This window comes from Podarcis raffonei, chromosome 1, assembly GCF_027172205.1.
Source record: "Podarcis raffonei isolate rPodRaf1 chromosome 1, rPodRaf1.pri, whole genome shotgun sequence".
In the NCBI taxonomy this organism is placed as follows: Eukaryota; Metazoa; Chordata; class Lepidosauria; order Squamata; family Lacertidae; genus Podarcis; species Podarcis raffonei.
Genome location: NC_070602.1, coordinates 3,352,742 through 3,378,826, shown reverse-complemented (window position 1 = coordinate 3,378,826; position 26,085 = coordinate 3,352,742). Strand labels below are relative to the sequence as shown.

At 44.6% G+C, this 26,085-nt stretch overlaps 1 protein-coding gene and 1 long non-coding RNA gene across 4 annotated transcripts in view; one reads left to right on the top strand and one right to left on the bottom strand.

Annotated features, from left to right (window-relative positions):
- The window catches only part of SOS2 (SOS Ras/Rho guanine nucleotide exchange factor 2), a 39,889-nt gene extending 16,666 nt beyond the window's left edge, over positions 1 to 23,223 (top strand). For 2 of the 3 annotated variants that reach the window (XM_053384067.1, XM_053383949.1), the window contains 16 exons: positions 1,648 to 1,746; positions 3,209 to 3,336; positions 4,152 to 4,807; positions 4,949 to 5,030; positions 6,236 to 6,358; positions 8,140 to 8,243; positions 9,621 to 9,837; positions 11,697 to 11,816; positions 14,503 to 14,665; positions 15,198 to 15,315; positions 16,486 to 16,658; positions 17,148 to 17,264; positions 18,448 to 18,709; positions 19,470 to 19,514; positions 19,766 to 19,875; positions 21,368 to 23,223. In XM_053384067.1, coding sequence (XP_053240042.1) covers positions 1,648 to 1,746; positions 3,209 to 3,336; positions 4,152 to 4,807; positions 4,949 to 5,030; positions 6,236 to 6,358; positions 8,140 to 8,243; positions 9,621 to 9,837; positions 11,697 to 11,816; positions 14,503 to 14,665; positions 15,198 to 15,315; positions 16,486 to 16,658; positions 17,148 to 17,264; positions 18,448 to 18,709; positions 19,470 to 19,514; positions 19,766 to 19,875; positions 21,368 to 21,862 — 3,012 coding nt within the window. In that variant the 3' untranslated portion in view covers positions 21,863 to 23,223. The remainder of the gene's footprint in view (positions 1 to 1,647; positions 1,747 to 3,208; positions 3,337 to 4,151; positions 4,808 to 4,948; positions 5,031 to 6,235; positions 6,359 to 8,139; positions 8,244 to 9,620; positions 9,838 to 11,696; positions 11,817 to 14,502; positions 14,666 to 15,197; positions 15,316 to 16,485; positions 16,659 to 17,147; positions 17,265 to 18,447; positions 18,710 to 19,469; positions 19,515 to 19,765; positions 19,876 to 21,367) is intronic. The other variant, XM_053384027.1, reaches the window with a different exon arrangement.
- Positions 22,419 to 23,967, bottom strand: LOC128412619 (uncharacterized). Its single transcript, XR_008330121.1, has 2 exons — positions 23,851 to 23,967; positions 22,419 to 23,469 (listed from the first exon to the last, which is right to left on the bottom strand). It is a non-coding gene; the product is annotated as an uncharacterized LOC128412619 (long non-coding RNA).
- Between the last annotated feature and the right edge of the window lie 2,118 nt (positions 23,968 to 26,085).

Below are 26,085 nucleotides of genomic sequence, written 5' to 3'. Positions count from 1 at the left end.
ATCATCATCATCATCATCATCATCATAATATTGATTGATTGATTGATTGATTGATTGATTGATTCATTCATTCATTCATTCATTCATTCCCCACCCATCTGGCTGGGTTTCCCCAGCCACTCTCCAGCAGAGGCTCCTGGGTGGATTTGCAGAGGAGCTGCTCCCTCAACCATTTTCATACTACGATGAATCTTCATTAAAAATCTATTTCGTAACATCGTTTTTTAAAACAGTAAAAGCAGAGGAAGCTGCCTTATGCTGAGTCAGACTCTTGATCCATTTAGCTCAGTATCGTCCACAATGACAGGCAGGTGCTGCCCGGCATTTCAGGCAGGAGTCTTTTAAAGCCCCACCTGGAGACGCTGGGAGGTGAAACGGGGACCCTCTGCATGCAGTGAAGGTTCCCTGCCTCTGAGTTACAGCCCTTCCCTAAGGCTCTCTAAAAGTGCGGTTGGGAATGAGCATTTTCAGCCAGTTTATAAAAATGGGAGTGTGGAAGAGAGATGAGTACAGGAAGCTGCCAGAATCGTAGTCTGAACTAACCCTGTTCTACGATCTGTCTGCTCTGACTATTGGAAGTTGCTGAGGGTCAAAATGATTGCATCAGTCAGGGGCTGCTCCAATCAAAAATTCTATACAGAATGGGAATGCACAGGGGAATACATGGAGAAATATGGTGTTAAAGCAGAACTCTTAATAGGCAATTGTTAAGCATGTAAGGACAAAAGAAGTAATTATAATTTATCAGTTTTCGTGTTATTTTGTTAAAGCAACTAGAAAAAAATATTACGTTGGGAAGATCTCACACAGGTGAAGGGAAGCAGTGGGCGGGAGGGGAGGGTTAGGTTGAATTTGGGAAATAAAATAATATATGGGACAGCAAAGGATATAATAGATTCTTATAGAATAGTAATATATTGTAACCAGAATAGAAGTTCAAAAGGGGAAGTAAATGTACTATTAGTATTTTCATTATTGCAGTAGTTATTATTATTATCGGTAGAAGGCAATGTTAACAGACTTCTTCGTTTTGCTGTCTGTATAATTTTCTTAAGTCAGTTTTTAAAAAAAGTTGTTGAGGGTCTTGGACGGAGATCTTCCCTCTCACCTGCTACCTGATGCTGGAATTTGAGCCTGGGAGCTTCTGCGTGCAAATCATATGCTCTGTCCCTGAGCTGTGGTCTTTCCCCTTCTGAATAGGATAGCTCAGTCAGTAGAGCATGGAGCTCTTATTCTCAGGGCTGTGGGTTCAAGCCCCACAATGGGCAAAAGATTCCTGCATTGCAGGGAGCTAGGCTAGATGACCCTCAGAGTCCCTTCCAACTCCATGATTCTAGGATTCCCTTAAAGAAGATGAGAGGTACATTGTGTTTTGGTCTTTCAAAAACCCTCCTGGATTGCTGTGCCCCACCATACCAAATCCATCAAGGCTTTTAGGTTAGAATCATAGAATTATAGAGTTGGAAGATACCTAGGGGTCATCTAGTCCAACCCCCTGCAATGCAGGAATCTCAGCTAAAGCATCTGTTTAAAAACCTCCAAGGAAGGAGAGTTCAAAACCTCCCAAGGGAGTGAGTCCATTCCACTGTTTCCTCCTGTCTTTCACGTGACAAACCACTTAAATCTGGCTTGCTTTTTATTCTTCAGTCAATCGCTGATGGCTTTAAAGAAGCAGTACAGTATGTCCTCCCTCGGCTCATGTTGGTTCCTGTTTATCACTGTTTGCACTACTTTGAACTGTTACAGGTAAGCACATGCTCTTAGAAGGAAAGCAGAAGTGGAGTTGGGACTTATTTGTGTTTATCAAGGCCAGATCTGTTGGTGAAGTATAGAGCGTTCTTGGCACGGCTTCTGTTCTTATGCAAAGAATGCTGGACTAGGAGGACCTCGATCTGACCCAGCAACAGACTTCCAGTGTTAGGCAAGAGTACATGTTCAAGGGTAGACTTAATGTAGGTTAGTTATGCCGGCTGCTCAGAAATCTTTATGATATACAGTGGTACCTCGGGTTAAGTACTTAATTTGTTCCGGAGGTCCGTACTTAACCTGAAACTGTTCTTAACCTGAAGCATCACTTTAGCTAATGGGGCCTCCCACTGCTGCCACGCCGCAGGAGCACGATTTCTGTTCTCATCCTGAAGCAAAGTTCTTAACCCGAGGTACTATTTCTGGGTTAGTGGAGGCTGTAACCTGAGGCGTATGTAACTTGAAGCATATGTAACCCGAGGTACTACTGTATAAGAAGCGCCTGCTGGATCAGGCGAAAGGTCCACATAATCCAGCATTCTTTTCTTGCTGTGACCGACGAAACGCCCCAAAACAAGGACCCAAGTGCAACAGCACTATCCCGACTTGTGATTCCCAGCGTCTCCTGGCCTGTATTTCATTTAAAAACACATCGGTGGGCCACAACGTTTTAGCTAAATGCATTTTGGAAGACCAGTTGCCGTTCCAGTCATCCCAACCCAGGACTAGACTGTTGTGTACTTCACAATAGCTGGGATAGTTCATCTGGTAGAGCCTGAGGCTCTTAATCTTAGGGTCATGGGTTCAAGTCATATGTTGGGCAAAAGGTTCCTGCATTGCAGAGGGTTGGACTAGATGATTCTCGGGGTCCCTTCCAACTCTACAATTCTGTGGTTATGTTGGCTTCTGATTTTGAAGAAAGTAGGGCCAGAGGCAGAAGAAAGTCCCTTTCAAAGCCAAAATGTCAGTGTTATGCCCTACAGGAGTATAAAGTAAGGATTGCCGTCAGTCAGGTATCAAAGAATGAATAGCTCCTAGGCACCGTCTTTGTAATTAATGTCCTGAGCCCACTGTTCCTCAAAAGCTTTCATTTTCACTGGTGAAGCAAGCTTTCAAAAGCTTCCCAGAGATAATTTCAATGAATAGTTTTGCAGTGTCTGCAGGAGGAAGTGAATAATTGAAAGGAATGCTCCACTTTCGGTGACTTGACTTAAAGGAATGTTCCCTATCATGACTGCTTGGAATTTTGTCATAGAATTTGGAGCGGCCCGCTGCCAGAAAACGTACCTGCATGACGGCCACACAGATGTTTTAGACATTCTGCTTGATCCTATGCACATTTGCTCATGGGAAAGCCCTGAGGAAGCTAATGGAATCTACTTCCATGCGTGCTACACAAATCCCTTTTTCCTGCCCTCAGCAATTGCTCAGGTCTGATGGAAATAAATGTCTTTCTTTTCAGCAATTGCAATACTGTAGTAAAGATGTAGAAGACTGCGAATGCTTGAAACAAGCCATCACAGCTCTCCTTAATCTCCAATGTAGCATGGAACGCATCTATAACAAGCACTCACCTAGACGCCGGCCTGGGTAAGGAAGTAGCCTAACGGTGGACTTGGCCATAGCCTGAGACCTTTGGGAACACTAATTCATAGGTTGAAGTTTGGAGGGGGGTCGCACTGCAGGAGTTGGGGCTGTGGGTGACACATCCTAATAGTTCCTCTTCTTTTAGGACCTGTTCACAAGATGGGAGCCATCCACCTGCCCAAGTTCACAGTGGATTTCAACTTGCATGGCAGGTCTTTCCTTTTCTCTCTTCCTCTCTTCAAATGGGAGGGGGCATGTACAGGAGAGGAAGGTGAAGCCCCCCTGTGCAAGCAGAAATCAGTTTGGCAGTAGATGTCACCTTTTGTGCTTAAAAAGCAAGCATGTTTTCTGAACACCTACATTCATTGTGCATACACAAATTGGAACCTGGGCTGACTGTGGTTCCCATTCAAGCATGAGTTCAGTAGCAGGCAAGGATATACAGCTAATGTGTGTGATCCCCATGCTAGTTTGGGGGGGCGTGCTTTGGCTTAACTTTCATGTGTTTTTAAAGCTCATTTTTGTGGTGGTGAATGTGGCCAGAGGAGTATTTAAATGAAATCAAGCAGCTTAGCCTGATCCTTGGTAATGTTTTTAACAACTGTCGATATTGGGGGAAACTCATAAACTCATATATTGTGTTGAAATAAATAACAAAATAAAAAAATTGTCCAGTAGCACCTTAGAAAGTTTATACCCAGAACAAACTTAGTTGGTCTCTAAGGCGCTACTGGACAATTTTTAAATTTTTATTTATTTATTTCGACTGCGTCAGACCAACACAGCTGCCTACCTGAATCATATATTGTGTGTTTTAGGGAGCCAGTGTTTTGGTTCTATAATCGCCAAGTAAGAAGCAAGCACCTTGCCATTAAAAAAATGAATGAGATCCAGAAGAACATCGATGGCTGGGAAGGCAAAGATATTGGCCAGTGCTGTAACGAATTCATAATGGAAGGGACGTTGGCACGAGTTGGAGCCAAACATGAGCGACACGTCTTTCTTTTCGATGGCTTAATGATCAGCTGCAAAGCCAATCACGGTCAGTCGCGGCTCCCGGGCTACAGCAATGCAGAGTACCGACTCAAGGAAAAAATTGTCATGCGGAAAGTCCACATAGTTGATAAGGATGACACATGTGAATACAAGAACGCCTTTGAACTGGTCCCTAAAGATGAGAACAGCTTCATGTTTGCGGCCAAGTCTAGTGAGGAGAAGAACAATTGGATGGCTGCATTGATCTCCCTGCAATACCGCAGCACCCTCGACCGAATGCTGGATGCAGTGCTCTTGAAAGAGGAGAATGAACAGCCCCTGCGGCTCCCCAGTCCAAGTGTCTACCGCTTTGCAGTGGAGGACTCCGAGGAGAATATCGTTTTTGAAGACAACCTTCAGAGCCGGAACGGAATTCCCATTATCAAAGGTGGAACCGTAGTGAAGCTCATTGAAAGACTGACCTATCACATGTATGCAGGTATCTGGCTTTCCTACCTGGTTGATATCTCTCTTCATTGCATTATTGGCTCAGGGGAAAGGAGCAATTGTAAACTGAAACCAGGTCAAAGATCTTTCATGTGATAGTTGTATTTAAACTTTTTCCTGTTTGCTTTTCTAGATCCTAATTTTGTGCGTACTTTTCTTACCACGTACCGCTCATTTTGTAAGCCCCAGGAACTCCTAGCTTTGTTGACAGAACGGTAAGTTAAAAAAACCTCAGTCACTTGGCAATTGATTTAGCTGTTACATTTGCAATAAGAAGTGTAAGCGGATTTCTTGTGTTGGCACAATCATGTTGGAACTGTCTATTCTAAGGGCTTTTCCTAACTCTCTTCTGTTCTCCAGAGTCCATTTAGTGTTTAATTAAATAATGCTTTTAGGCTCGTGTGGTCTCTAGCAATCTGAAGCTGAAACAGTCTGGCCTAAACCGAAAGCAGAATGTGTACTGAAAAAACAATGTTGTTTAAGGTTGATTTTCTGTGCAAAAGATATCCCTAATAAATCTAAAATGAAGAGATGGAAAGAAGGTGTCAAATTTGGCCTATTGACAACACGGTTCTGGATCTTAGCTTCTTAGTTGGCTTTATAAACCTTCCAGCTGGGAAGAAAGGCTTGAAAACAAAAGAGAGATTGCAGGAATCTGATCAAGTCATTTTTAAAATGTTTTATGAATGTATGATTTTGTGAGATTTTCTGTTAAGAAGCATTGGATTGTCAGCACTAAGGCTCGTCCCAAATGTCTAGAGAATGTGAGGTCAGATAGCAGTCTGAGCAGAAAACGCAGTAGGACTTGAAGAGAGAGACTGCCATCCTACAGTGGATCAGCGATTTTAGTTTTTAGTTACTGTAGAAATTATCCCTGAAAGTACAGTATTGTGTACTAGTTTTTAAGAAATTATTTCTTGGTAACCGTTTAAAAAATGGTGACTCTGCAAATTTTCTATAACGTTAGAAACTGCACTTCATTTGTGCAACTTCGATGGGTCTGTTAAGACATGCTAATCATGTCCAGAATGACTCTGGGAGATAAATAATATTCCCATTATTGGAATTTAAAGTGGAAGCCAGGAAAGGTAATTGTTGAGATATCGAGGGAGCAGAACTTCATTTTGCAAAAGCATCGAAAGATACAGAAACATATTCTTGACCTTTTGCTCTAAAAAAAAGTCTTTGGGGGAATGCAAAAATTGGAATATCAGAATTAAGATAGATCTAATAAATAACAGGCTATTTGCAGGTTAGGGAATTCAGTGCCCTAGAATCAACAGCCTTAATATGTCTCAATGTTAGCACTTTAGCCCCCGCCCCCACCCAGTTATGGATCAGAATGTGTTCTAAGGTAGTCCTCCTTTCTTTGTATTCTGGATGTCATGTAACTCACCTTTCAACTCCTGTTTATTACTAGATTTGAAATCCCAGAGCCTGAGCCAACAGAAGCTGATAGGCTGGCAATAGAGAAAGGAGAACAGCCAATCAGTGCAGACCTTAAAAGATTTCGCAAAGAATATGTCCAGCCAGTGCAACTCAGGTTTGAGCTTTCATCTCTTTCTTAGAATCTGACTTAAACCATCAGGGGGGAGAATGTGAGGGTGCACAACGCTCATGTTGCTTCGGAATGGACCTGGTTTATGTGGGTAGGCCAGACAGTGCAATACTATACAAAGTAAGACCCCTTGAGTTCAGTGGGACTTCCTCTTGCGTAAGGATGTGGTAGGATGTGGGAGCTTAACCTGGAAATCAGTAGACAAGGCACCAAGAGAGGGTGCAGCATAGCAGCTAAAAATGTGATCTGGGAAATTCAGAGCTCTCACTGGGTGTCCTTAGGGAAAAAAATCTTTTCTCGCAGGATGCCCCCGTCTGCAAAATAGAGGCAATAAATTGGCTCACCTTACAAATTATATTGTAAGAATTACAGTGATTAAATGTGTAAAGCACTTAAACAGCTAGGTATGATTTCAGGGTTCCCCACGCAAAGCAATATAAATTACATTACCAGGCTTGTAGTAAAAATTATTAATAATAATTTGATTTCTTACCTGCTTTTCACTCTAAGGTCCCAGGGTGGGTTACAGCAATTTAGCAATACAAACTTAATGCAAACAGTATAAAGGTCCGTGTTAATGTTAAGTAGTAGTAAGAAAGATAATAGTGAAAGTTTCTATTTCATAAGTCACAGATAGGCTGGGGCAGATGGTGGACTCTATATTGTTGTTTGACCAGATGCCCACGTAATATTGGAGGTGTTACTGTGGCACTACAGGGGAGAAGGGTGAATTTTCACTAATATTGTTGGAAGATGTTTCTGCTTCCCTTATGAAAAACATGGGCATGATCTTGGGAATTAACCTGTGCCCAAATGTGTCTGAAATAATTCATGTACTGGGAAGATTCCAAATTGCATATCTCTAAGGCAGATTATGGGTTGTAGCCAGCTAAGTTTTACCCATTGAAATGGATGAACCTAACTTAGCAATAGGGATGCGGGTGGCGCTGTGGGTAAAAGCCTCAGCGCCTAGGGCTTGCCGATCGAAAGGTTGGCGGTTCGAATCCCCATCGCGGGGTGCGCTCCCGCTGCTCGGTCCCAGCGCCTGCCAACCTAGCAGTTCGAAAGCACCCCCGGGTGCAAGTAGATAAATAGGGACCGCTTACCAGCAGGAAGGTAAACGGCGTTTCCGTGTGCGGCTCTGGCTCGCCAGAGCAGCGATGTCACGCTGGCCACGTGACCCGGAAGTGTCTGCGGACAGCGCTGGCCCCCGGCCTCTTGAGTGAGATGGGCGCACAACCCCAGAGTCTGTCAAGACTGGCCCGTACGGGCAGGGGTACCTTTACCTTTACCTTTAACTTAGCAATGTCCATTAATTTCAGTGGTTCTACTCTGAGTTTTTCTAGCATTGATGCAACTCAACGTTTTGGATTAACTGTTAGGAAGTTGTTTTGTGGGTCTTCATATGTGTGTCTGATATCTAGGCCTGTATTTACAACTTTCCACTTGAAGCCTTGCCTTCAGATTTCCTACAACAATGAGAGTTAGGGGGTTCAAGCCATTTTGGGAGATGATGTGTGCTCCTTGTCCCTGTGTCTGTGTGGAGACATTTGCAGTTTGTTAGACACAGGGGACTTTAATCCTCTAATCAGAAAATAACTTGGTGGCTCACAAAATAATCCACATTTTTTTAAAAAAAAACAGAAAATGCCATCCATCTCCAGCCTTGTTTTCTCCTTGGTTGAATGTGTCTGCCTCAGTCTGTGTTTATGAAAACTAAACTGGTGGCATTTTTTTCTTCACCTCCCACTTCTTTTCACCCCCAGGATATTAAATGTGTTTCGGCACTGGGTGGAACACCATTATTATGACTTTGAGAGAGATCAGGAGCTGCTTGATAAATTGGAAACATTTATTTCCACTGTAAGAGGTACGTGTCTTGAGTTAACTTTTGTTTAAATTGCTCTATCTCATCTGCTATGTGGATTTCACATCTTAAGAAATTCTGAAAATTCTACTTGGCTGTGCTTACTCAGAAGACAATGGTATTTACAAGCACTGCAAGCCAGCGACATGCAGACAGTTTCCTTTCCATTTAACTTTGTTTTGCAACAGGAAAAGCATCTCAGTTTCATAACTTCAATCAGAAGCTCTTTGAATCTGCGTCTTGCTTCTTCCAGGAAAAGTTCACATATAAAGTAGTGCTGTAAATGATTTAAGAGCAACTTCACACATGGTTTTTGTCGAAAACTATGTGTGCAACAACGGGAGGAGCAAAGTGGCTTCAGTCGGCTCTCCGGGAGCCTGCATGTTTGCTCATTCAAGCTAAGCCATGGTTCGTCTTAGCATTATGTGCAAACTGGGCCACTGTGTACATAAAGGTGTAGCCCTTTGGAAGAGCTTGACTCGCACTGATACATTTAAACTGCTTTTCCCAGCCTATTCTATAACTCATCCAGTGAAGCTGATAGTTGGCAGATTCAGACCAGACAAAAATAAGTACCACATTTTCCCATGTATAAGATGCCCCCATGTATAAGACGACCCCTATTTTTTTAACCCAAAATTAAGAAAATGCACTATGCACTATCCATGTATAAGACAACCGCTTACTTTAAACTTCAAAAATTTAGGAAAAAATATAGTCTTAGACACGGGAAAATATGGTACTTCTTCACATAGCACATAATCAGACTATGGTGTTCACTCCCACAAGATGCAGCAATGGCCAGCCAACTTGGATAGCTTTGAAAGAGGATCAGATGAAATCGTGGAGATTATGATTGTCAGTTGCTATTATCCATGAAGGCCATGTTCTGACTCCACTGTCAGAGGCAGTGTGCATTTGAATACCAGCTGATGGGACTCACAGATGGAGAGTGCGCTCTTGTGCTCAGGTTCTGCTTCTAGGCTTCCCATGGGCATCTAGTTAGCCGCTGTGAAGTCAGGATGCTGGCTTAAACAAGCCTTTAGCCTGTTCCAACAGGGCTCTTTTTATGTTATTACATGGCATACAGAGCTTGCAAAAAGGCAGGGCTGATGAAGAATACTAGATGTGTATATAAGATGTTAGCGGGGATTGTTGAACAAGATTTCCAGAGATGGGGGGCAGTGGATTCATTGCTCTGTGCCGTGTTACAGCGCACACTTCTGCATACAGAAGGTGGCGGTTTCATTTCCTGCAGAATTGGCCATAAATTCAGCCGCCGTAAAATCCCAAACCAGTGAATATGGAACTGAGCAACCCTGCCACAAAATAATGAAAGCATCTGTATGACCTTCCCACCGTATCCAATATGTCTTCCAGGCAAATCCATGAAGAAGTGGGTGGAATCCATTGTCAAGATCATCAGGAGGAAGAAGCAAGCTCATGCAAACGGCATTAGCCACAACATAACCTTTGAGAGCCCCCCACCCCCAATTGAGTGGCACATCAGCCGCCAGTTTGAGACGTTTGACCTCATGACGCTGCACCCCATAGAGATTGCTCGGCAGCTGACTCTCCTAGAATCTGATCTCTACAGGTAGAGTGTGTTCTGTTGGACCGCCATCACCTGACGAACTGCAGAGTGCTCCTCTCCCATCAGGTTCATTGGTAGCAGTATGAGGACTGTGCATGCTCACATACCAGTATATGCCAAGTGCGCACCGTCAGTCTGTGGTATTTATGTCATGCACCAATCAGGTGCAACTTATCAAAGTAGCTGAGCAGTCAAGGGAGGAGCCATGGTAATGCACATTGTCCCAAGGTTAGTCCCTGATGTTGTTGTTTAGTCGTTTAGTCCTGTCCGACTCTTCGTGACCCCATGGACCAGAACACGCCAGGCACTCCTGTCTTCCACTGCCTCCCGCAATTTGGTCAAACTCATGCTGGTAGCTTCGAGAACACTGTCCCACCATCTCGTCCTCTGTTGTCCCCTTCTCCTTGTGCCCTCCATCTTTCCCAACACCAGGGTCTTTTCCAGGGAGTCTTCTCTTCTCATGAGGTGGCCAAAGTATTGGAGCCTCAGCTTCACAATCTGTCCTTCCAGTGAGCACTCAGGTCTGATTTCCTTCAGAATGGAGAGGTTTGATCATCTTGCAGTCCATGGGACTCTCCAGAGTCTCCTCCAGCACCATAATTCAAAAGCATCAGTCCCTGATAGCTCCAATTAAAAGGTAGGAAGATGGGGAAAGACTTGAAGGGACAGTCCAGGACTAAATGGACCAATAGTCCGTTTCAAGGTAGCTTCATGCACACAGATGAACCAGGGAGTCTCTGATTAAAATTTCTCTTACCTTTAAAGAGTGCTTGGATAATAAATGTAAAGTGGTTTGTTTATTCTCCATTAGGTATTTGGGAGGCATCCAACCTCGTCCAGTTACCCAAAAAAAGGGAGGGTGCTTGGATCATTCTAAAGCGGGTGCTCTAATCTTTCTAAAGTACAGTATAAATCATAAAGATTTCTACAACAAAGCCATAATTGGGGGTTTCTGAAAGAAGAGGATTAGTAGAAATGTTGTTGTTTTTAAATCTAGCACTTCTTTAGTTAGTGCATCTAATACTTAGTTTCTTGTACACATGATCTGATACTTAATAGGGAGGGTGAATTATAGAATTATAGAAACATAGAATCTTAGTATTGGAAGGGGTCCTAAGGGTCATCTAGTCCAACCTACTGCAGTGGTAAAGGACCCCTGGACGGTTAAGTCCAGTCAAAGGCGACTGTGGGATTGCGGCGCTCATCTTGCTTCTCAGACCGAGGGAGCCGGCATTTGTCCACAGACAGCTTTCTGGGTCATGTAGCCAGCAGGACTAAAGCGCTTCTGGCGCAACGGGACACCGTGACCGAAACCAGAGCACACGGAAATGCCATTTACCTTCCCACCACGGCGGTACCTATTTATCTACTTGCACTTTGACGTGCTTTTGAACTGCTAGGTTGGCAGGAGCAGGGACCGAGCAACGGGAGCTCACCCCGTCGTGGGGATTTGAACTGCCACCCTTCCCATCGGCAAGCCCAAGAGGCTCAGTGGTTTAGACCACAGCGCCACCCGCATCCCCCACTGCAGTGAAGGAATCTCAGCTAAAGCATCCATGAAAAGATGACCGTGTCTTTGAAAAACAAAAAAAAACCTAGAATGATGGAATCGGCAGACCTCAGATTTAGAAGAATTGGGCCACTGATTAATTAGCTGAAATTGATGTCCTCGTGTAACCTTTGATTCCCCTTTCTAGAAAATTGCTGAGCAGCATGAAAGGCAGCAGCCCACAGTAGCAGACATGTGACCACCATATCGCATCTCTTGATATCCGGTATCATCCCTCCAGTATCATTAATGTCTGGACTCTTCCTCAGCTTTCCGTATCTCATATTCATAGGCTTCTCTGGTTCTGTTTCAGGGCTGTCCAGCCATCTGAACTTGTTGGGAGTGTATGGACAAAAGAAGATAAAGAAATTAATTCTCCAAATCTGCTGAAAATGATTAGGCATACCACAAACCTTACGCTTTGGTTTGAAAAGTAAGTGGTGAATCAAGTAGAGGCATCACTTTGGTCACTGCCCTGGGAGGCTCTTGTCATAGAAGGCTATGAGAACACACATTTTTCATCAGGGAGCCGGACAATAACTTTTATGTCTTTCAGACCAGAGCAGAATAGGAGCAGGAAACTCCATATACAGCCAAGTCCAGTACTACCTAGTGACTAAACTGTATAATAACACCATTCACACAACTCCTAACCTTTGCATTATAAAACGTTTACTGAACATTTACAGTTTCCATTACAGTCGTACCTTGAAGGTCAAACAGCTTGGTTCCCGAACAACTTGGTTCCCAAATGTCCCAAACACGGAAGTGACTGTTCCGGTTTGAGAACTATTTTTGGAAGCCCAAAGTCGGATGGGGCTTCCACAGCTTCCGATTGGCTGCAGGAGCTTCCTGCAGCCAATCAGAAGCTATGCTTTGGTTTTCAAACATTTTGGAAGTCAAACAGATCTCCGGAACGGATTCTGTTCGACTTCCAAGGTACGACTGTATTTGTTACGTTCTGTTAGTAAGGCTTGGGCCCCTCAGAAAACAAACAAACAAAAAAGCATTGCAGGTACCTTTGCCTTTTTCAGATTAATCTGATTATAGTCATTCCATACCTTTCTTCTTGCTACTTATCACCTGAAACATTTTTTAAAAAATATTTGAAAGTAGAAGGATACCTGATGAAATGAACTAGAATAATAAGCCACGATCAACAGGGCCATTCATTCATGTTCTACCTGATTTTTCGGTGACATTTGCCTTTACATCAGTTTGAAAAATGCTTACTTTGAAAAGCTGTAGTCAGAGGAGCTGAGCATGTCCCTTCCTCCCCTCTTCCCGTTACCCTTTAAACCTCTATGATAAGAGTCAGTAAGGTTGATGTTATGTGGTTGCAGTGGCCAGGAAAATGGAATGTTAGGAAGAGGGAAGCACCAGGTGTTTCGCAATGGTTATTAGGAAGGAGATGGCAGCAAGGAAGAGGGTAGATGGTTGGTAGAAGAGAAGGAAATGAGGGAAGAACTGGGTAAATAAAAAGGGGTTTTCTCTGTCTCTCTCTGTCTCTCAGAAGCAGGCATCAAACCAGGTTCATGGTTGATAGAGTGGTTTCAAATCCCGCCTGATCATCATGGTACAGAATGGTTTTGAGGGGCAGGTGGGAGCCACTTGCAATGTCCCCAGTGCAGCTGACAGTCGCAGTGTATTGCCCTCTTCCGCTTCCTGAGATAGCATGTGTACACATATTTCCAAATTAGATTTTAAACTTTGAGGAACTGAAGAGATAACTTTGTGGGAACAGCACTTTTTATTTAATTTTAATGTGAGTGTGCAACTGGCAGGTGCACCCTTCTGGAAATGGTCTTCATCACGTTCTAGTTTCTTTTATGCAAGGATATTTGTGTGGTACAGTGGTACCTCGCAAGACGGAAAACTCGCAAGAAGAAAGAGTTTTCCGTTTTTCGAGGTGCTTCGCCAGACGAATTTCCCTATGGGCTTCCTTCGCAAGACGAAAGCCCATAGGGAAATCTCCGGGGACAGCGGGGAAGCGCAGCGCGTCTTCCCCACTGTCCTCGGACCTCCTCCGAAGGCTGGCGGTGGGGCGGAGAGACCTCCTCCCCCCGCCAGCCTTCGGAAGGCTCCTCCGAAGGCTGGCGGTGGGGCGGAGAGACCTCCTCCCCCCGCCAGGCTTCGGAAGGCTCCTCCGAAGGCTGGCGGTGGGGTGGAGAGCCCTTCTACCCGCGCCAGCCTTCGGATGGCTGTTCTGAAGGCTGGCGGTGGACCGCCAGCCTTCAGAACAGGTCCGGGGACAGAGGAGAAGCGCAACGCGCCTTCCCCTCTGTTCCCGGACCTGTCCTGAAGACTTGCGGTGGGAGGAGGGTTTTCCTTCCCACCGCCAACATTCAGAATGCTGTTCTGAATGTTGGCGGTGGGGAGGAAAAACCCTCCTCCCACCGCAAGCCCCGGGAACAGAGGAGAAGCGCTGCACGCCTTCCCCTCTGTTCCCGGACCTGTCCTGAAGACTTGCAGTGGGAGGAGGGTTTTCCTTCCCACCGCCAACATTCAGAATGCTGTTCTGACTGTTGGCGGTTGGGAGGAAAGCCCTTCTCCTAACCGCAAGCCCCGCAAGCTCCGGGAACAGAGGAGAAGCGCAGCGCGCCTTCCCCTCTGTTCCCGTACCTCTCCTGAAGGCTTGCGGTGGGGAGAAAAGCCCTTCTCCGCACCGCCAGCCTGGCAAGCGGTTTCCATAGGAAGGCATTAATTGATTTTCACTGCATTCCTATGGGAAACCGTGCTTCGCAAGACAAAAAACTCGCAAGAAGAAAAAACTCGCGGAACGAATTAATTTCGTCTTGCGAGGTACCACTGTATAATAAACAGAACATTTGGGTAGGATCAGAGACATGTAGGTTTGAAGCGCTGCCCAGCCATGAAGGTTACTGAGCGGCCTCAGGCAAGTCATTCCCTCAATGGACTCAGCAGAATGAGCCTCCTGAACAGATGGCGTTTACGGGAGGCTCTTAGTTGCAGAGTGCAGCGATTGATTTGGTATATAAGGGGTGAGATTATTTTTCAGCTATCCTGATTCTAAGCTTTATACACCAAAACCAGCAACTTGAACTTACCATGGTAGCTAAAAATGTATGGATTTTCTCTCCCTCTTTCTCATAAATTAGGTGCATTGTGGAAACAGAGAACTTTGAAGAGCGAGTGGCCATTTTGGGCAGGATTATAGAAATCTTGCAGGTTTTCCAAGACTTGAATAATTTTAATGGTGTGTTGGAGATTGTAAGTGCAATGAATTCTGTCTCCGTGTACAGATTGGATCACACATTTGAGGTAAGCTTTAGTGTCTGTACCAGAGTTGGAAGTGTAGCCAGGTTTTTAAAAACTAAAATGATCCACATTTAAAGGCTAATGAAGTGCAATACAAATCTGCATGATTTTGCTCTGGGAAAGTATATGTAGTTGTAGGTGGGGAGCTGGGATGGAAGGGTAGAGTTGCTTTTCCAAAATCAAGCCTGTGTATCTCAGAGATCCTATGTTCCCATTTTGCTTTGTGCTCTGCCACACTTCAGCCTGGTGGATAGTAATGTTTTTTGACAGTTTCTGTATTATGAACATTTTTATTGTTTTTTATTTGCAATACATTTTGCAATTTGCTGAGTATTCCTAGCATCTGTCTTCATATACTGGGTAAAATAGCTTTGACAAACCCTAAAGCTGACTTTGTAACTTGATTGGCTGAATAATTAAAAAGATATTAAATGAAATAATGTATAGCACGATCACAGATTTCTGGCTAGTGTTAAATATACTGTAGTATTAAATACAGCAATGTGTGGCTCTCTTTCTCTCCTTGTTAAATTAGGCACTGCAGGAAAGAAAAAAGAAAATTTTGGATGAAGCAGTAGAATTAAGTCAAGATCACTTTAAAAAATACCTTGCTAAACTCAAGTCAATCAACCCACCCTGTGTGCCTTTCTTTGGTAAGTTACAGAAGCAAAATTAAGGGGCAGTTTGCCACATCTTTGTGTAGAAAGGGGTGATAAAAGCATTCCACTGTTTTTTGTTTTTTAAAGAAGCTTTCTACATTATTAAACAAGCAAAAGTTTTTACGTTACATACTTCTTCTTTCATTCTGTCTCTGTGTACATTTTAAGAGAAAAGCTGTAGTGTAGTAACTACTCTCAGGCTACATATGTGCCCAGTCAGGATCAAGGGATAAAATTTCTAGATACTCTAAATGATTTTGCCCTAGAACAGTATGTATATTATTTATATTTATATTTATATTATTTATATTTATATTCCACCCATCCGACTGGGTTGCCACAGTCACTCTTGGTGGTTCCCAACAAAATATTAAAAACACAATACAACAAAAGACCTAGCGCAAGATGTAAGTGTTGCCAAGCCATTTGGCAACAATGACTACAGTATAGTGCTAACAAATTACAATGAACATGGCCAATTCCCAAGAAAATCCAACATGGTCACAATAGACTTCAAGGGAGGAAATGTTCTCAAAAGGCAGAGATTGGTACAAAGGAAGTTGAAAGTCAAGAGGGTGAAATCAGTCCAAAATGCTTGAGAGTTGTTTAAAAACAGTATCAGAAGTTCACCTGTCATGTATACTACAGATAGGCACCACCAAGGCCAAAAGGCATAGATAACGAGAAGAGCCAGGGAAGCTATTAGAATGAGCTTTCCTTCCTTTACTTGCAGTCTTAGGTAAAGGGACCCCTGACCATTAGGTCCAGTCGTAACCGACTCTGGGGTTGCGGCGCTCATCTTGCTTTACTGGCCAAGGGAGCCGGCGTACAGCTTCCGGGTCATGTGGCCAGCATGACTAAGCCGCTTCTGGCAAACCAGAGCAGCACATGGAAACGCCGTTTACCTTCCCACCGGAGTGGTACCTATTTATCTACTTGCACTTTGACGTGCTTTCGAACTGCTAGGTTGGCAGGAGCAGGGACCGAGCAACGGAAGCTCACCCCATCGCGGGGATTCGAACCGCCGACCTTCTGATCGGCAAGTCCTAGGCTCTGTGGTTTAACCCACAGCACCACCCGCGTCCCTACTTACAGTCTTGGTCATGAGCAAAAAAGATGGCATGAATGTGGGAAACTTAAAATCTTTTCCTGTTCTCCAATTAGGAATATACTTAACAAATATTCTGAAGACTGAGGAAGGGAATCCCGACTTCCTTAAAAGACAAGGGAAAGGATTAATCAACTTCAGCAAGAGGAGGAAAGTGGCTGAAATCACAGGAGAAATCCAGCAGTATCAAAACCAGCCATATTGCTTACGGGTCGAACCAGACATACGGGTAAGTGGAGAGCATGGGTGGTCTTGGCTGTGTGCATGTGAAGGTGAAAGAAAACTCTTTGGTGTTCTGCTGAGGCTATGGCAGCAGCTGCAAATGTGAAGTTGAGGCTCACATTTAGCTGGGCATATCTCAAAGCATCCATTTTCCAAGCTGTATTTGCTAAATGTGTCAGTTAGTTAAACGAGCCTAGTTCAGAACTGGGCACTTCTCCACTCTGGGCACCCTTTGCTAATCTGAAGTGAGCGTCATGTCCTGAAAACGATGTGTGTTGCTCAAGACAGGGAAACAGCTGGGCTAGGTGTTCTCCAGCTTCCTTCTCATGGCATTCTGTGAATTCAATGCCGGGCATAAGGAGGGGTTGGCCTGTCAAACTGCTGCCTCAAACACAGCCCCTTTTCCCTCACAGATGGGTCTGTGCAAGGGTGCATCCAAGTTTGTAAATGGGAATTTTTATTCAGTTTGGTTGAAAATGTGTTGTTGCCTTTCCAGAGGTTCTTTGAAAATCTGAACCCCATGGGAAGCTCCCCAGAGAAAGAATTTACAGACTACTTGTTCAACAAATCGCTGGAGATTGAGCCTCGGAACTGCAAGCAGCCCCCTAGATATGTAAGTCACTTGGGGTGTCTTCAGTTCTGTTTAAAAGTGTGCACATATGTTTTTTTCCTTCCAGTAGCACCTTAAAGACCAACTAAGTTAGTTCTTGGTATGAGCTTTCGTGTGCATGCACACTTCTTCAGATACACTGAAACAGAAGTTGCCAGATCCCTCTATATAGTGAGAAGGTGGGGAGGGGTATTACTCAGAAGGGTGGTGGGAATGGGTGATTGGCAGATAGCTGTGATGAGCCTGTTGACGACTCTTAACGACTGCAATAGGTCTTACAGGAAAAAGCAAGGGGTGAGAAGGTGAAAAATGGCTTTGTCATGTATAATGAGATAATGTATAATGAGATAAGAATCCAATGTCTTTGTTCAGACCAGGTCTCTCCATGGTTTTAAGTTTGGTAATGAGTTGCAATTCAGCAGCTTCTCTTTCCAGTCTATTTCTGAAAGAAGTGTGCATGCACACGAAAGCTCATACCAAGAACTAACTTAGTTGGTCTTTAAGGTGCTACTGGAAGGAAAAAAAATTTTTGTTTTGACTATGGCAGACCAACACGGCTACCTATCTGTAACTACATATGATTTGCACTTTTTAAAAAAAAGGGGTGGAGCAGGAGCTTCCTTGTACGTAAAGATGCAGGTGGTTGATTGTCTGAAGGGGGGGGTGGCTGGACCTCAGTCCTATAAGGCAGGTGAGAGCAACCAGTCTACATTCTGGGGGGCTGCATGTGGTCCCCCAATGCCTTCAGAAATGGTGTCTTTTTTCCTTCCCATCAAAATCCCTTCCTTCCAGTTTGTTTACTCCTTCTGTTTCTTGACTTTTAAAAGTGTTCGCCCCTCTTTCTATGTAGTTTCAGAACAACTGGGCGGTATTTTATTTGTTAAATATTAATTGATGGGGTCCCCCTCCCCGACATTTTGGCTTGGAGAAAATGCATTTCGTTTTCCTATCACACTAACGTTGGAAGGAAATTATTTTTACTTGCTTTGCGTATTGGTCTACAGAATTGGTCTGTAGTTCGATGAAAAAGAAAAACCTTGTGTAGACTTACTTCAGAGTAACCCCGTAAAACCCAGTTCTTTCAGATAGCTGTTTCTTCGTCGCTAAACGTTTCCCGCGCTGGTTTGTTTCCTTGCAAGGCATATGTGGGAGGGAGGTCTCTGAAATGGCTTATTTTTCACTCTAGCCCAGGAAAACAAACTACTCTCTGAAATCTCCTGGAATAAGGCCCAATGCCGGCAGGCACAGCTCCACGTCGGGCACATTGAGGGGCCACCCAACGCCTCTTGAAAAGGAGCCCTACAAGATCAGTTTCAGTAGAATTACGGAAGCCGAACACGAGTCTGCAGCGTCAGCACCAACCTCGCCAGTCATCCCATCCACCCCGCCGGTGTCTGCATCTTCAGACCTCAGCGTGTTCCTAGACATGGATCTCAACAGCTCTTATGGTCTGTGTTCTACGTAGCCTCCAGTGAATTACTTACACTGATAAAATGGAGCCAAGTAAATTCTTTGTACCTCTTGGCTTGAAGACAGGCATGGGGGATGGGAATTGATCTCCTCCTGTGATATCTGATGGGTGACTTGGTGCATATTTTGAGCCTCTCCTTTCTTCCGGTATTCTTCTAAACCATTGCAGCCTGTTTTAAAATCAGTAGCCCTGATTGTTTTTAATGTTGGTTTTATTGAGCTCAAATGGAGGAGGGGTAACAAGCAGGCTGACTGTGGTTGGGTTGGGTGGGGTGGGGCGGGGTGGGGGTTCAACCAAACACCTGGCATCATCTGATTCATTAAAAGTGTGTTGCTCTTAGGACTTCCCCTCCCCCATCCTTTTTTGAACTTTCAAATTAGGGTAGGAGGTGACTTCCTGCAGTTTCTATAATGCTGATCGGAAACTTCAGACAGTTTTGGGCCCAGAATATTCAAAGTCCTGTTCATAAATTAAGAAACAAATGGGTTTATCAAGCACTAGATGCATGTTCATCCTGCAAGAAATGAACCTGAAAGTCCTTTTTAGGTATGTGTATGCTAGAGTAAATGTTCCAAAGAACCCATGATGTCCTTTAAGCAAAGTTTGGGTAGCAGAAAATTATGTCCTTATATAGCAGACATTCTATGAGCAACCAGTACTCAGCCTTTCTCTTATTTTCTTAGCTGATTGGTGCAACGGGACATGCAAATGATCTCCTTTCCACTTTATCTTTACAGGTAGCAACAACAGCATATTTGCGCCTGTCTTTTTGCCGCAATCAAGTGAGTACTGCAGGATTCCCTTAATCAAATTTGTTAATTTCTATGGACTTTGAAATCTGGCAATAGAGAATATTTCTATGCTAGTTTCTTGTTTAAAAAACCAGCCAATTTCACAAATTTGCTGTACTTCTCTGTTAGAAATGTTGAAGTCATAGAGATTGGTTTCTGAATTTCATGAAGGCCTTGATGGTAAAGAGCAGCAAAAGTTAGACGTGACACGCTCTCTTACTTCTCTTTCCTCCCTTATTCAGAGTCATTCTTCAGCTCATGTGGGAGTTTGCATAGATTAAGTGAAGAGGCTCTGGTTCCTCCGCCTCTGCCTCCTCGCAAGAAGTTTGATCACGATTCTTTGAACGCCAAGGTATGTCTTCTGCCTTAGATAAGCTTTCGAAGAAAGTGAAATTTCCCATTCTGGGCAGGGTAGATACCTCAATGCTATGTGAGTTTTGATTCCTGTCTCCCTGCTTCACCTTAGTCTTTTTTGCTTGTGTTTGTGTATATGTAGACAGACACACACTCAGAATGCAGTGTGCCAGCCAGTTCCATGCTGCAGCTGCGGGAATGTTCAGGGTGGCAGAAGAGGATATATTGTTTATTAATATCCTTCCTAACTTGCATTTTGGGACGCGGGTGGTGCTGTGGGTTAAACCACAGAGCCTAGGGCTTGCCGATCAGAAGGTCGGCGGTTCGATTCCCCATGATGGGGTGAGCTCCCATTGCTCGGTCCCTGCTCCTGCCAACCTAGCAGTTCAAAAGCATGTCAAAGTGCAAGTAGATAAATAGGTACCGCTTCGGTGGGAAGGTAAACGGCGTTTCCGTGCGCTGCTCTGGTTCGCCAGAAGTGGCTTAGTCATGCTGGCCACATGACCCGGAAGCTGTATGCCAATAAAGTGAGATGAGCGCCGCAACCCCAGAGTCGGCCACGACTGGACCTAATGGTCAGGGGTCCCTTTACCTTTACTTTAACTTGCATTAGCAAGTTCCTTTACTTAGCAGAGTGCATTCCCCTTTACCCAGCAGAAAACTAGTTGCAAACTCGTGTGAGTTTCTTAAGACAATACGCAGTTCCAGCTGGCTTGTCCAGATTGAAATGTGTTCTAATATTTTCCTGGTAAGACCCCTTGAATCCCTCCTAAAAGAATAAAGATACTACAGTCTTGTTCATAAGCAATAAAAAGAAAGTTTACTCACGATCAGGCAGAGCAGAGAGTAATCCCTAAAGGCAGGCTTAAGGCTTAAAGTTACAAGTGTATAAAAACAGGTTTACCCCTTATGTGGGTTGACCTAATGACTGCAGTTAGCAGTCTGGGAAGTTCGCAGGACGAAAGGAACATGGAAAAGAGGGAGAGTGGCAGCAGGCCTTGGCCTTTTACCAGGTCTGGAATGGTCACGCCCACCCACTAGTCACATGCAAGGAAGGATGGTCCAGGCCAGGAGGAACAGGAAGTTTTGACTGGCTGGACCAACCATTCCCTTGCATGTCCACTCTAGCAAAACAAGGAATGTTGTACTTGACTGCTCCCAGTGGATTACATCCCACAGCAGCAGCCTTCTCAAAAGTAGCTGGACCTATTTGTGCTACTGGAGATTTTGAGATGTCCTTCTCCAGGGGATGAGCTCCTTTCATTTTGCGCAATCAGGTTCGGTTAGGTGGTGTGTGCTTGCATGCCTGGGGGGCTGCTGTTCAGATTGGGGTGGGAGAATACAAAATTTGATTTTAAAAAGCAGATTTGTGGAGTAGAGAGGTATGGAAAAAACTAGTGCAAGATCCCTGCTCTAAATATCCTTCTGCTTTCATGGTACTCTGGGAGCCTTGCTGCATTCTGGGTAACTTCTCTTCTCTCGTGTTCCAGGGCGGTTCCAGATCCGATGATGATCCTCCCGCTATCCCCCCCAGACACCCACCTCCTCCAAAGATACAGCCCCGAGTCCCAGCTTACACTGGTCTGCTGCTAAGCCCTCCGCCGCCGCCTCCCAGGGACCCGCCTCCTCTTCCTGACACCCCTCCTCCAGTGCCCCTTCGCCCTCCAGAGCACTTTGTGAACTGTTCCTTCAATCTCCAGCCGCCACCCGTGGGACGCTTTCACAGGGACCCCGACCGGCTGCGGGAAGCCAGCACGTGCCCGAACTCGCCCAACACTCCTCCCAGCACCCCGTCGCCTCGCGTGCTGCGGCGCTGCTGTGCGCTCAGCCCGAATCCCAACAGCCTTGCGGCTCCCCCGGTCCCACCGCGCCACAACTCCAGCCCTCTGCTGCCCAAACTGCCACCAAAGACTTACAAGAGGGAGCTGTCCCACCCTCCTTTGCACAGACACTCTTTGCTCGAGAACGCGGAAACTCCTCAATGACCTTCCCAGCAGTAGTCGTGGACACTGGAACCGTAGCTGTAAAGTCCCCGTTTTCTTTTAATTTATTCCAGCGAGGCAGTGGATTTGGAAAGTTAACGCTTATACGCTGCTGGTCGTTCTCAAGCATCGGAGCAGCAAGAACAACCTCCTGCCGCCCTCAGCCTTCATACCCACTTGCAACAGCGTTCTCCTCAGGGGATCAGTAGCACTGCCTCCTCCTCCTCAGTGCCGACCGTTTTGCCAGTACAAAGAATATAGATTTTTGCACTGTAAATGACACACTACACTACTTCTAAACTGACATCAGTTCATTGCACTGAGCCAAAAAAAAAATTATGGTTGCTAGTGGGATATTTTATTTCCAAACTGGAGCACGTGCAACCTTTTCTACATATGTATTTTTTAAAAAGACGTAGGTTCTCCCGAGCAAGGCTCACTGGGTTGCATTGAATTATTTCCAGCGGGTCTTGCTTGGGAGACTGCCTAGTGGGTTGTACCTCCAAATGGTAGAATCCCCACCAAAGCATGAAGATGTATATCATGTTTCTGATATTTCTTTAAAAAGCAACAGCTCTTCAGCTACCTGCCTTTCAGAAAATATCTATAAATATAAATTCTAAGAGGTTTGTGAATGACCATTACTACTGTTCTCAAGCATTAGTGGATAACATGTCTTATTTCCCATGGATTTTGCTGCTGAAGACTTAGAAGGGATAGGTAACTGAAGAAGAGTAGAACATGCACTACAAATGTTCTGCTTAACCATGAGCAGAGCAGGGCGGCCTCATCCAGTTTAGCAGATAGTATTTAGCATGTGTCAGGTCGTGCCTTTATTTGTTCAGGCAAGTGGAGATGTCTTAAGCTAAAAAAGTTGCCTGCTGTTTCGGCGAACAAAGCTATTACGCCATATTATGTACAGTTGTTTATAGTGTATATTTACAGATTGATAACCTGTATACATTTCTGTGATCTGAGGCCTATTCTGCAGTCTGTTACTCCAGTACACTATCGTAAGCATTTTCCTGCATACCAGGAAAAAAGTTTTTGCCTTCCAGACTCAAAGCAACTTCAGTTAGGTTTTCGCTTTCGTTTCATTATGAGGTCCCCCTTGGGAAATGTGGTGTTTAAACCAGCAAATACCGAATTTCTTTATCCGGACCTTTTTTGAAACTTAAAAAAACAAGGGAGACCTTCATTTGCCCAGCAGAGCTCTGCGTTCTTGAGCTACAGCTGGCAACCTGAGTCTGGTCCAAGTACTGTAGAAACCAGAAGCCTTTTCTTGACTGGACTGTGGCCTTTTACTGTGCTTTGTATCAGAGTTCTTAACCAGATTAATAAATCAATTTGGTCTTAATTTTTAAGAGAGTCTGAGCAAGTTACGTTTTCCTTGCAAAGATTGTCAGGCAGGTTAGGGACGACAGACAAAACCTTCCTTGCTTATTGGACCAGAGATGGCTCAATATGTTTTAGCGTTAGAAGCCTGAAATCTACATGGGTGCCCATTTGGAGGTAAAAATTATTAACCAGTTGCTGCCCAGTAAAATTGTACTCTATCTCCTGCTTGAGGTGGAATCCCTCACCTGGACTTCTTGGGCTGGTACAGAAACCTAAAAGAAGAAAAAAAAGAGAGCTACATTATCAATTTTGGGGAAATAGTTCTGAACAAGGAGGAGGAAGAGCGCCTTGTTCCTAATTAGACCAGCCAAAGAGACAAAATCTTAAGTATATAAATTATCATGGGATCACTTGGGAAGCAAATACACTTGCGAAGCCTTGCCTTTCGTATAATTTCTCAGTATGTAATTGTTCAGCACTCTGGGTCTTATGAAAAAGCTCCAAGGTTCTTCTTCTGACAAATCATTATTATACTGTCTCACTGGTATACATGGGTACTAAAAGAGTTATTCAGTCTGCACAGACAGGAGCTTGCAGCTTAAAATCGGCCATAGGGCAAAACAGCGGGAGAGAAAGCACAAGGAAGTACCTACTGTTTGTGCTGTTGGAAGATCTTGGGTTCAGTAGCTTGGCATCTTGTATCAGGTGGAAAGGTTTCTACCCATACCCTGCAAAATGTAGGCAAATAGCTTGACCTGGTTTGAGGCAGATTCCTCAAATGCAGTCAGCTGCATTGTGCATAATTTAAGCTTTGTTAGAAGGGTTAACAACCCCTCTGCAGTGCCACAAATCCAACTCAATGGTGTAATGTTGGAAAGTGTCAATCACTTCTCCCACCTGGGCAGTTATCTTTCCACGAGGGCCGACACTGATGCCAAAATCCAGCATCGCCCGAGCTCTGCAAGTGCAGCTTTCTCCCAATTGAAGTGCAGAGTGTTTGAGGACCGGGACATGCGCAGGGAAACCAAAATGCTTGTTTACAAAGCTATTGTACTGCCAACCTTACTGTATGCTTGTGAAACATGGACCACTTATGAAAGCCATCTCCATCTCTTCGAAAGATTCCATCAATGGTGTCTCCAAAAAAATTTACACATCACTTGGGAAGACAGGTGAATTAATGCCAGTGTACTGGAAGAAGCAAAGATCAGTCGTGTTGAAGCATTGGTTGGACTGGTCATATTGTGCGGATACCTGATTATCGTTTTCCAAAGCAACTACTCTATTCCCAACTTAAAAATGGAAAATGTGATGCTGGTGGTCAACAAAAGAGTTTTAAAGACTCTCTCTAGGCAAATCTAAAAAAATGTACAGTGGTACCTCTAGATGCGAATGGGATCCGTTCCGGAGCCCCATTCGCACCTAGAAGCAAACGTAACCCGTGTCCGCGTGGGTCACGTTTTGGCGCTTCTGTGCATGCACGTGACGTCATGTTGAGCATCTGCGCATGCGCAAGCAGCGAAACCCGGAAGTAACGTGCTCCGTTACTTCCGGGTTGCCGCGGAGCGCAACTCAAGTGCGCTCATCCCGAAGCACATTCAACCAGAGGTATGACTAGTATAAACACCAACAACTGGGAAACACTGGCCTGCGAGTGCTCCAGTTGGAGAACAGCCTTTACCAAAGGTGTCATGGGCTTTGAAGACCCTCAAACTCAGGATGCAAGGGAGAAATGAGCTAAGATGAAGGCATGCTTGGCAAATCCACACCGTGATCATCTCCCGCCCAGAAACCAATGTCCCCACTGTGGAAGGACGTGTGGATCCAGAATTGGCCTCCACAGTCACTTATAGACCCACTGTTATGACCATGTTCATGGAAGATCATCTTACTCAGCTGCAAGTGATCGCCAAAGAAGAAATGATAAGAAGAATTTTTTTGTTGTTGTTGTTGTTTAGTTGTTTAGTCGTGTCCGACTCTTCGTGACCCCCTGGACCAGAGCACGCCAGGCACTTCTGTCTTCCACTGCCTCTCGCAGTTTAGTCAAACTCATGCTGGTAGCTTCAGTGTCTATTATTTACACCCTGCCCATCTGGCTGGGCTTCCCCAACTACTATGGGGCTAATGTGGGGAAGCTGGCTCTCAAAGAGTGGCTGGGAGGAAGGGAGAGCGAGTTAGCATCATGTTCTGCATTCAAGGATGCAGCTCTGCATGTAGCTTGAATTCCACACAGCAAATACTTTGTGGAATAGGCCTCTCTAAAAATCTGGGCAATATGCACAACAGTTTGAAATCTTCAACCGCCACCAATCTGTGAAGAGGACATCTCATGATTCCTGGTGAGACGGCCATGCCATCGTGTTTTTTATGAACGACCCTGAGATCTTGTGACGAAGGGCGGTAGATAATAATAATAATAATAATAATAATAATAATAATAATAATAATAATGCCAGATGTCAATGGGCTGGTGTCAAACTGCAGTACTGAGAAGGAGGAATGGCCAAGGGAGCTTGCTTGATTTTCAGGTTGCTGATTCGAAAGGTTGCATTTCAGAGCCTTTGTTTTCCAGAGGGCCATTTATCTGTGGGGTTGGTGCTCCTTGTGCATGCAGGTTTTTCACAGATTCCACAACATGCTTGGCATAAACTGCCACATACCCCACCCAAGCAGGATTTACCCTTCCCAAGAAAAATGCAGTGAATTATTTGTAAAGCCTGCTGCCAGTTACCAGTCTGCCATTTCTCAATAAGCTTTGCTATTCATCTGCCACCTGGCGGGAGAGCTATAAATCACTGTAAGGAAGCAAAAAAGTGGGAAGGAGAAAATCTTGGAGGACGGACAGAGGAGTGAGCTACGAGTCCCAACTGAGGCTTCTGCTGGTGTCT